At 34.6% G+C, this 10726-nt stretch overlaps 1 protein-coding gene across 1 annotated transcript; it reads left to right on the top strand.

Annotated features, from left to right (window-relative positions):
* Window positions 1–7071: 7071 nt before the first annotated feature.
* Window positions 7072–9433, top strand: LOC121762381 (two-component response regulator ARR5-like). The gene is made up of 5 exons (XM_042158246.1): window positions 7072–7495; window positions 7582–7658; window positions 7869–7946; window positions 8049–8119; window positions 8653–9433. Exons 1-5 carry the CDS (start codon window positions 7366–7368, stop codon window positions 8906–8908), a joined length of 612 nt encoding a protein of 203 aa, XP_042014180.1. The 5' UTR covers window positions 7072–7365; the 3' UTR covers window positions 8909–9433.
* The last annotated feature ends 1293 nt before the right edge of the window (window positions 9434–10726 follow it).

Raw genomic sequence — 10726 nt, 5'->3', positions numbered from 1 at the left:
ATGATTCTCCAAAGAATCGAAGTGGCTTGCTACTTCTCCACGTGTAGATCTTGAAGCTTTATTGTGATTGCAAGACCAATGATCTTCTAACCTATGACCCAACCCTAGATCTAAATTCCTTCTGGGGGGAATCTCTTAGAAATAATAAGGATCTTGAAGGAGAAGACAATAATGTCAAGAACACACAAAGAGGAATTTCGAATTCCTCTATTAGAGAGAGAGGGCCGAAAATTCCAAGTGTGGAGGCTAGGGTTTCACTTCTTATGTTGTGTGTGTATTTGTCACACTTCCTTCATCCTTATTTGTAGATTTTGTGATGGGCTAGGTTAGGGATCTATGGGGCTTGGATTGGGCCACCCCTATTGGACCTTCTTTAGTAATTATATTATAATCCATAATTCAATATAAGACCAATGGAATATTTCTTGTGCCACTATCGAAGAAATACTGACCGCCCATCCAATCCGTGAGTACAAGCAATCTGGGTTAACCTCTTTAATATATTATTTCCATTAATTAATTTGTAGTCTGCTATGGACTTTAAATTAATTAATATCTTTTTATTTCCAAGAGTTTGTCTAGTACGAGATGTATATTAAAATATACTTTGTTTTTCTATTATTCTTGGATTAAATCCAAACCGGCCGGGTTTCCGAATAATAGAACTTCTCTCGAACACCTCTTGGGGATATAGTCAAACCGTGCAGGCACACGATTCAATGTAATAATAAAACTGACATCATACTAGTTATTAATTACTACCCCAAGATATCAGGAATATTGGGTTGCGAAAAACCCGCACCTATTGATAAGTCAAAGCAGCGTATGATTAAATAATGTGTGTCCTATATTATTACAAAGATTAAGAAATATTAAATCTCCAAGACATCGTCTTTCAGTAGATAACAATAAAGACGTGTCTATACTTTAGATCCTTTCAATGTTATACCACACCAGTGTCACTAGTCATTCTCAAGGTAAAGACGACTTTCGGATGGACAATGCAACCTTTCGCGATAAGTAGCCAAAGTCTATCTAGGTTGTGAAAAAGTTTTACTTCTACAAGGTTCCGGCTGGGCCACCTATTGTGATGACATGTTCCAACTGTTCGTGGTTCCAACCGCAGGAGTCGGAGGGGTGATCGCCGGAGCCGGATATTTTTTATTGTAAGAGTGAAAAATTGAGAATTGAAGAGAGAATTTAGATAAGAATTGTGTAGTGTGGTGGGAAATTTTTTGTGTGGAAATGGGGGTATCTATTGATGAAAATGTGAATTTTGGGGAAAAAAATGAAAAATAAATTAAAAGTGGTGCGAAAACGGCTATAATTTATTGGGAAGTGGGAATATATATTTTTTAATTTAAAAACAATTTTTAAAATTAAATTCAAATTTAAAAAAATATAAAATGCCAACGGCTATGCCATTAGCCAATCTCATCGCGCCACGTCGGCCTGCTCAGCGGCACGGACGTGCTCGATGCATCAAGCAGCGTCGTGCCAGTGGCAAGAGCACAATAGCGGATAGCACAAAGCCGCGTCAGCGGCACGGACGCCGTCCTTCAGGGAAAGCACCGATGTGGATACTCTAATATAGCAAAATTATCGGACGAACATGTCCTTGGAGTAAAAGTAATGAAATAAAAGTGTGAAAATGTCTTATAAAAATATTAAAAATGTGATTACTTTCATCTTTAGCATGTACGGACTAGCTGATTTTCTACCTTCTCTTTTTAGTACTCTCTTTGTATCATTTCACCCTCTTTGTCTCATTTGAAATGAAACGTTTTCATTTTTGGATTATCCCATTAAAATAAAATGTTTCCTAAAATAGAAACATCTTTATCTCTACTTTTTCATCTCTTTTACTTTACTCTTTCTTCATTAATTCACAAAACGACACTACATAAAAACATGTGACGATTCTCAAATATTGCATATTTAATGGAAATGGGGGAGTAGTACTATTTGTATTAAGAAATGAATGATTAAGAGGTACTTGGAAGTTAATACTCTCTCCATCCCACCTCAAGTGATTAACTTTCCATTTTGAATTGTCTCATCTCAAATGATTAATTTTCTTTTTTAGCTAAAAATAAAACTTCAACCATCTCTTATTATATTTTCTCTCTTACTTTATTCTTTCATTATTATTTTATTTTCTCTTTATCTCTCTTACTTTTTTTTTTTTTCTTTTTTCTTACTTTACTCTCTCCACTTTAACTTAATACATATAACTTTTTTAATACTCATGCTGAAAAGAAATCCATCATATGAGATGAGACAGAGTGAGAAAAAGATTTTAGAGTTGGATTGCCAGAATCTTTTGTGTGGGACACAAATCTAGGCCTAGATATTGATGACATAATCTTTGGCTACAGAAACACGTGTCTTGTTCGGCGGACTTTCCTCATTCAATTCAAACCGCCGGCTTATTAACCAATGTATTGACCCGGTCTCCGGTTTCCTGTTATCTTTCTCAAGATTTTGTCAACAATTTTCTCGAATCTTCATTGTTATAGTCAACTAAATTCGGCTTATTGTTTTCCACATAGTAATCTAGAAATCTAAGTAACAACATTCGATCTTGGTGGAATATTTTCTACATATAATTATTTTTATATTTGAAGTGATCATGAGTGTGCATTATGTGCTTGATTAGACATTGGCGATTCGATTAAAAAATTGAAAAATTATTATATCCCAATACATTTGATTAAAATTTGAAAACATTGATTATAATATTAAAATCATAAAATATATATAATACATAAAATATCATGTCAAATATCATAAAATCAATTAAATATATATAATACATAAAATATACGTATAACACAAATAAATTAGCAAAATTTATGACTCCAAATTTGCTTATATTATTAAATATCATGTCAAATATAATATGAGAAATTGTGTAAGTGAAAATAATTAATAATTACTCATCTAAAACTTAATGTAAAATAAAATATTAATTAAATAAAATTATATAAAGGATATATATTTAAATTTCAAAGTAAGAGTTAACAATTTATCATTCATTATACCCAATTATTAATAAAATCATTTGGCAAATTTGTGCAATTTACCGACTGATAATACCTTTAGATATATTTGCATTTTTTTTATAATTATAGCTCATTAATTAAATCCCATTTAATATCCACAATTAATAGAAACCTAAATTAAAGCACCGTTTCTATTTATCTTCTTCCCCCATCCTTTGCGTTCTCCATCTTCTCCCTAAAAATTTTGCATCAGACGACATGTTCTCCACAAATTAAGGTAAGTCTTCTTGCCTCTATTCGAAAATACACAAGCTGAAGGATCCAACTACAATTTCAGAAAGTTCATAAACTGAATATGCAGTAGATACAGTGTTACTGCATTTTTGGTGTGTTACTGTTCAATATCCCAAAAAAGGACGGTTTTGGGATTAGTTATGGAATATGGTTGGAGCTTAATTCTACTCCAAAGATGTGTATTGCAGTATGGTGGGGGATGCCCTTAAACTCATAGTATTAACACTGTTAGTTTGGACTTTGGACTGGTTTTTAAGAGGAAAATGATCGAGTAAATAGTTGGGGGTCTTCAAATATTGAAAGTGTACGCTATTAATATTCCATATTCTTTTTTTGCAAGGACTATTAATTTGTATTCGGTTCAAATATTTTGTGAGTGAATTGAACCATTAACATTGAAATGCATTGCCTAAGTTAATACTAATGGTTTGTATAGGGGTGTTTAATTTGCAAGATTATATTTATGTTTGATTCACGAGATTGAATTTTACAACTCAATCGCAGATGGATAATAATGTGATAATTAGTCATAGCTTACCCCAACTAAAATAATTTTACAACTCAATTTTAAATTACATTTCATGATTATTTTGTCTTACCACATTGAACAGACACTACGCTTACTAAACTAGCATTGCTTATAATAATTATCTAGCTAGCAAACATTGAATTGCATTTGATACTACTATATAAATATACAAATTAAACTAGCATTGCTTAAACTTAAACTATTCATATAACTAGCAACTTACATGACAAAATTTATACTATAATATGTACTAATAAATTATTCATCGACATGCACACGAATGGAGCTTCTAGCACAAAACCACTCTAATCGAATCTAAACCTCATCGATTTGAAAGATTTTTATTCGTTTTTTCAAAAAAAATTTAATTTATGTAATAATTTGTTTGCATAATTTTTTTTATTTCATTTATGTAATTAATTATCATCCTATTTTGTGTGCATTATTTCAATTATTTTAAGAATGTATACTTATTAATAGTATTATTGCAAACAATAATAAGACGCATCACAATTGTACGTGCTAGATCTATTAACATATACAACATCTATTCAGACAATTTGAAAAATATATATATGAAAAGTACACTAATTATCACTCCCAAAAATAACAAATTTACGGACGGACAATTCCGTCGGTATTTTATCAAATCCGTACGTAACACCTCTTTCCGTAGATAATTGAATTGTTTTTGGTAGTGTATGATATGTTACATAATTTTTTAAATTTAAATTATAAATCATAAAGTTTAAAATTTCATAATAGTCGCATCAAACTAAATTGGGGACAATTGAAGTTGAATTGGCAAATGAAAATATCTACATGGAACGAATGTCATGAGGGTAAACCACTAAAACAATGAAGTATTTATTAAAGAGTGAACTACAAAATTGGCTTTTACGTATGACAAGTGGAACGCTAGTATGCGCATAATATCATTTCAGTCCCTCTTTCACTATTTTGAGTAATTTTTGCCCTTTTTCTCTAACTTTTAACCTAAATGTCATTCCAATGGTATTTTGATCTTTCTCTTTTTTCAAAATTCTTTCATATTCTTGTTTGAATTTATCAAAATTTGTATGCTTTGGAAAATAGTACTAGTATTTCTCTATTCTGCATCTCTCTAACTTTTGTTTATACTGTTTCTTTAATTCCTCATCAAACGCAGCAAATGGTGCACTTTATTTTTTCCTTTTTATTAATATATAATATATTTATTTTGTATTAAAATATTATTTTCATTTAGTTCATAAATATTATTAATTTAATTTTGATAAATTAAAATACTTATCAACTCTATATATCTTGTTAGCTAGAAGTTAGCATAGAAATTATTTATGTTTTTATTTTAGTTAGATACTCTCTTTGTTCGCGAAAAATAGACAAGTTTTGTCATTTTGGACCGTCAACAAAAAATAGACTAAGTTCAAAAAGGAAAGTTTTCAACCAATACTAATCATACACATAATTCTGAATGTGGATCGTACGATCCACTAACACTCATTTCACTACCCTTCCCCCCCCCCCCCCCCCTCTCTCTCTTCCTATCTCTGTCTTACTTTATCTATTCACAATCTTGTCTATTTTAAAAATTGTGTCATTCACAATCTTGTGTATTTTTCATGGACAGAGGGAGTATGTTTTTGTAAATATTTTTAAAAAATAAAACCGTAAATCATTTAATAGATAATATGATCATTAGAAATGGTAAGTATGTTAATTCATCAATTTTATCAAACTTTATACACTAAAATAAATGATGAATAAATGGAAAATTGAAATGCTCTAGGTGGCATTTTTGGAAAAAAAAAGGAGGTTGAGAAGGGCATGAAAGATCGAAAACAGTGAAAAATGACTTCAAATGATATATACCCATACGTAGAGGGGTCTGTTGCATTTTTTGAAACATAGATACCTCCAGCGTTCGAACGTCAATACACATGAGTGTTTTTTTAACTCACTCTTAATTAAAATAACAAAAATTCTTGTTCTTTCCTTTTTTATTCTCTTTCATTTTCTCTTGTTGTAAAAACACCCTATCTCTAACCTTTCTCTATTTTTCTGCTCTTGTCACCGCCCGCTTTCGTCATTAATTTCTCCTTTAACTAAAAATGAGCCAATAATCACATCAAATATGTTAGAGTGAATTACAAAAATGGTCTCTGGACTATGGGTTTATCTCGCCCATAGTCCCTGGACTAAGGGTTTATCTCGAAAATGGTCATTTTCACTGTTTGCAGTCGAAAATACCCTTTTGGGGGGGGGGGGGGTTTGGGGGGTTTGGGCAATTTGGTCTGTTTACACTTTTAACATTTTAAATCTGATATTATTTCAGTTACGTACTAAATCTGATATTATTTCAAAATTTTCATTCTTCTTCCTTTTTGTCATCCTTCATTTTGTTTATTTATTTCAACATTAGATTTAATTTTATAAAATTAAATTTTAATTTTTAATTTTTAAATATCAATAATTTTTTTTAATTAAAACTATTAATTCATGGACAGTATAAATATTGATTAAAACTATTATTTTTTGTTATTTAATATAATATTCAGCTGAATTGAAGAGCTATTTTGTGATTGAAAATAAGAGCTAAATAATATTAAGTGTTATTTTATTTAGCTTTCGTTCGGTTGTTATAATTGCTTGTGATTGAATATGCTTGTGATTGAATATTATGAAGTTGACTACAAATTTGATCATATTAAAAATGAAGTGTGACAATTATTATGAGATAGACTAAAATGAAGAAAAAGATCGAAGAGAGTATTATTATTATAATTTCATATTAGTACTCTATTTATCCTGCAATTTTATTTCATATAAAATAAACTTGCATAAAATTCCATACCGCTCTAGTAGGACTATATCTTTCTTGGAAATTAAGGGGGTTTTATTTAATTAAAATTTGGAAAGATTCATAACGACGAAATTGATCAAATTTGGTGACTCAATCAACTAAAAAATGAATGAAAATGTGGAATGAAGCTCGAGATCCAAGACTAGTCAACCGCAGGCCCACTGCACCGCACACATGTGAATGACCACTCACTTTTTTTAACTGTTTGTTTCCCTTTTTTACCTCTTCCACCGCAAAATTTCACCCCAGCAGACATGAAATCAGATCGAATTTCACACGTTATTACACCCAGCCATGAAACCCGTGCGAAAAACAATTATTAAACCAACAAAATAATGGCAAAATCTTGATCTTGCTACCCATTTTTTTATTGTGTTTCAGGAGTTGAAATTGTCATATAAAAGCGACAAGTCGGCTATAGTGCGAAGTAGATTTGCAAAGATTTCCCCTGTCTCTGCTTTTTGTCTTTTCGTTTCCCAAAAGCAGATCTCTTTCTCTCTCCGTGATCTTCCAATCCCACCCACCATTCATTCATTCAATTCAACCAAGCCCACCACCCCTCATATATATACAAAACTGGTGCTTTGTTTCCCAAATGTATGTATATGTATATTCATCTCTCCCAAGCATATAGTTGCAGCTGAGGTGTTTGTGGAAAATCCCAGGACAGGGAAATGGCTGTTGAAGATATCGGGAGCGGTTGCTCTTCAAGCGGTGATCAAGAATTCCATGTTCTAGCTGTGGATGATAGTATTATTGATAGGAAGGTCATCGAGCGGTTGCTCAAGATTTCTTGTTGCAAAGGTGTGTGTGTGAGCTCTGTATGTATGTTGTAGTGTGAGTGATTTTATTTGGTTGGTTGCTAAAGTTAATTTGATTGTGATTTGCAGTGACAGCTGTGGAAAGTGGGAGTAGAGCTCTGCAGTATTTAGGCATAGATGGGGAGAGAAGCTCTCTTGGATTTGATGTAAGAACACAAAATTTCTTCATCTGCTGCTGTACAATGTTTGAATCAAGTACTTAAAAATTGAATCTTTAAGTGTTTGATGTTTTTTATTTCAAACTTTGGCTATTAAAGACAATTGGATCAATCTCAATTTTGCTTAATCTTACACTTCTGCAGAATATTTGATATCTATGAGTATTTGTTTGATGATAATTGATGTATCTGTTTCAGGAATTAAAGGTGAATCTGATAATCACGGACTATTCCATGCCTGGAATGACTGGATATGAACTACTAAAGAAGATTAAGGTTGGTGTTTGATAGCTTTTGTGATTGTGGGATCAGAATTTGCTTCTATTCAAAACTGAGAATGATTTTTTTAACATGTTTGCCTTCCTCTCTTCTTTACAGGGTTCGACGAAGTTGAGGAAAATACCGGTGGTGATCATGTCATCTGAGAACATTTTGGCTCGAATCGATAGGTATTGATTTGGGTCCCTTTTTTCTGTTCAAGAAATTGATTCATTTTAATTTTATGTTCTAGTTGCATATAGGTCTGATTCTGTTTTTTCTTGTAATATGAATTATTCGATCTTGTTCTGATGGTAGCCTTATACTCCCCTTATTTCAAGAATTGCATATCAAATCTGTCATAAAGTAGTTTTCTATTTTTGTTTGCTTATGAATTGCATATCCAAATTATGATCACTTAAGGAAATTGTAAGAGCTTCATTGAACTAGTTTTTAGCTATGGCAATATAGCCTTTTATCAACAGAACTTGGTCATTGATATTATAGTCTTTAGCATTAACCATATCAGATATCTCTTCAACTAGTGTTGCGATTTTTGCTTTGCTTATGAATATTCATATCCATATTTTGACCAGTTTAGGAAATACTAAGAGATTCATTGATACTGAGTCGTTGACTGTGTATGTTGTGTTTGAGTTGGAAAAAATGACCATTAAATTCTGAATATGAAACAACTGTGCTGAACCGCGTGTCACTCGTTTAGGTGCTTGGAAGAAGGGGCAGAGGACTTCCTTATGAAACCGGTGCAGCTCTCGGATGTGGAGAGATTGAGAGATTTCATGTTGAGAGGGGGGGAGGATAGGGAGGTGGTGGGATGCAAGAGGAAGACTCGTGATGATTCTTGCTCCTCCTCCGTCCTCAGCTGCGACCGCGATCACCCCTTGTCTCCAATATCAGTATCCGCAATGGCACACTGTAAGCCTATAAGTAAGCGCTCGAGGCTGCTGGCCACTGATTGAGACCGGCTGCTGGACGTTTATGGCTTGGTTGTGACACACACGACGTGGTGATTCTTGCTCCTTGTCTTGTCTCCAATATCAGTATCCGCTATGGGCCTATGGCACATTGTAAGCACTCGGGCTGCTTGCCACTGATTGAGACTGGCCGCTGCTCGACGTTTATGCCCATACACAACATTTTATTGGGCAGCTTGTAACTGCCCTTCAGCGCTTTAGAGGGAGCCTGGAATTACATGAAAACTGAGTCAAGATATTCAAGAAAGATGTTTGAAGGCAATGAGGATGCAAATTTTTTCAATGGTTCGTGCTGCCTCGGATTTCTATTTTTGAACATAAGGTTGGTAGAAATTTAGGAAATAGGGATTGAAAATTTGGTGGTAAATAATTAAATCCGTGTTAGCTAACTAACAGTAGTAGAAATATTTGCAAATCGAAGCTTCACTTTTTTGTTTTGTATCTGGCAGAACAGAATTTTTTGCGTCCTTTCTCTTTTGAAAGGAGAATCTATTACCACGATTAAAAGAAGGTGTTTGATCTCAAATTTTCCTTATCCAAAGAAGTAGAGCATCCCCATCGCTTCTCGATGGAGCGGACGGCGTCAGTGTCGACGGCGTGACACACTCGTGTTCGCCGTTGTGCTGCCGACGGCACGGCGCTGCTCGATAATAAGAGCACGTTCGTGCCGCTGAGAAGGTCGACGTGGCAGCCTTCTATTGGCCAACGGCAATGCCGTTGGCTTTTTCTATTTTTTTCTAATTTTAATTTAAAAAATCATTTTTAAATTAAAAAAATTTATTTTCCCACTTCTCTATAAATTATATCCATTTTCTCCCAATTTTTACTTAATTTTTCATTTTTTTCCCAAAATTCAAATTTTTTATCTATAAATACTCTTATTTCCACACAAAAAATTTCATACCACACTATATAATTCTCTCATCTAAATTCTCTCATCTAAATTCTCTCATATAAATTCTCTCATCAATTCTCAATCTTTTTACCCTTGCAAAAAAAATGTTCGGCTCCGGCGATCTCACTCCTTCGACTCCCACGGATGAAACCACGAATGGTTCAATCCAACACCATTCCCCCATCCGGATACGGAATTCTCGGCCTCTCCTCAAACCCAAGGTTCTCAAATTCCGGGTGGCTATCGGCCTTATCCGGTGGACGAGCAAGATGTCACCGATGGGCGATACGGGTGGACACCCGAACAAGGATCGGGAGGGATCGGCTGCTCCCAAACTCCGGAGGACAACCCCAGCGCTCCTCGTCCTCGTAGTGTTTCTACTCATAATTGTGGCGGTGACGTTCACGTCCGCACCGCGTACACTCCGTCGGAGATGGAGAAAATGTTCACAACCTATTTCGAAATATCTGAAGATCCGAAAACCGGCACGATCCAAACCGGGGAGAGGTTTTGGTGGCGCGTCTCTCGCCGGTACAATGCCATCCGACCGGAAGGAACCATCGAGCGAAACGAGACTATCATGCGCAATGCCATCTTTAGAGCCAACGAAGAAATCTAAAAGCAGCGGTCGGCGGGGAGCGGTATGAGCGAGGCCGACATCATCACGGCCACCATGTCGACCTACCATTCCATGCATTACAAACCATTCAAGCACCTCAGCGCTTGGCAGCAGGTGCGTAGAAATCCGAAGTATAGGGGAGGTTTATCATCCTCCTCCAGCAAACGGTCGAGGTCGTTATCCCTATCCGACGGCGGCTCCGATGAGGTGGCTAGCCAGCTTGCCGGAGCTAACTTGGGTAGCCCCGACGCCGGCATGAGCAATTCCTAACGCCGATCGCAAGGAAGAA

This window comes from Salvia splendens, chromosome 13, assembly GCF_004379255.2.
Source record: "Salvia splendens isolate huo1 chromosome 13, SspV2, whole genome shotgun sequence".
Taxonomy (NCBI): Eukaryota; Viridiplantae; Streptophyta; class Magnoliopsida; order Lamiales; family Lamiaceae; genus Salvia; species Salvia splendens.
This window is presented reverse-complemented; position numbering and strand designations above follow the sequence as displayed.

What these genes read in the sequence shown, in the direction of transcription:
- LOC121762381 (XM_042158246.1), top strand. Translation starts at nt 7,366, where the DNA reads ATGGCTGTTGAAGATATCGGGAGCGGTTGCTCTTCAAGCGGTGATCAA. An exon ending in GAAGCTCTCTTGGATTTGAT is followed by an intron (nt 7,659 to 7,868) that starts GTAAGAACACAA and finishes TATCTGTTTCAG; the next exon opens with GAATTAAAGGTGAATCTGAT. An exon ending in AACTACTAAAGAAGATTAAG is followed by an intron (nt 7,947 to 8,048) that starts GTTGGTGTTTGA and finishes TCTTCTTTACAG; the next exon opens with GGTTCGACGAAGTTGAGGAA.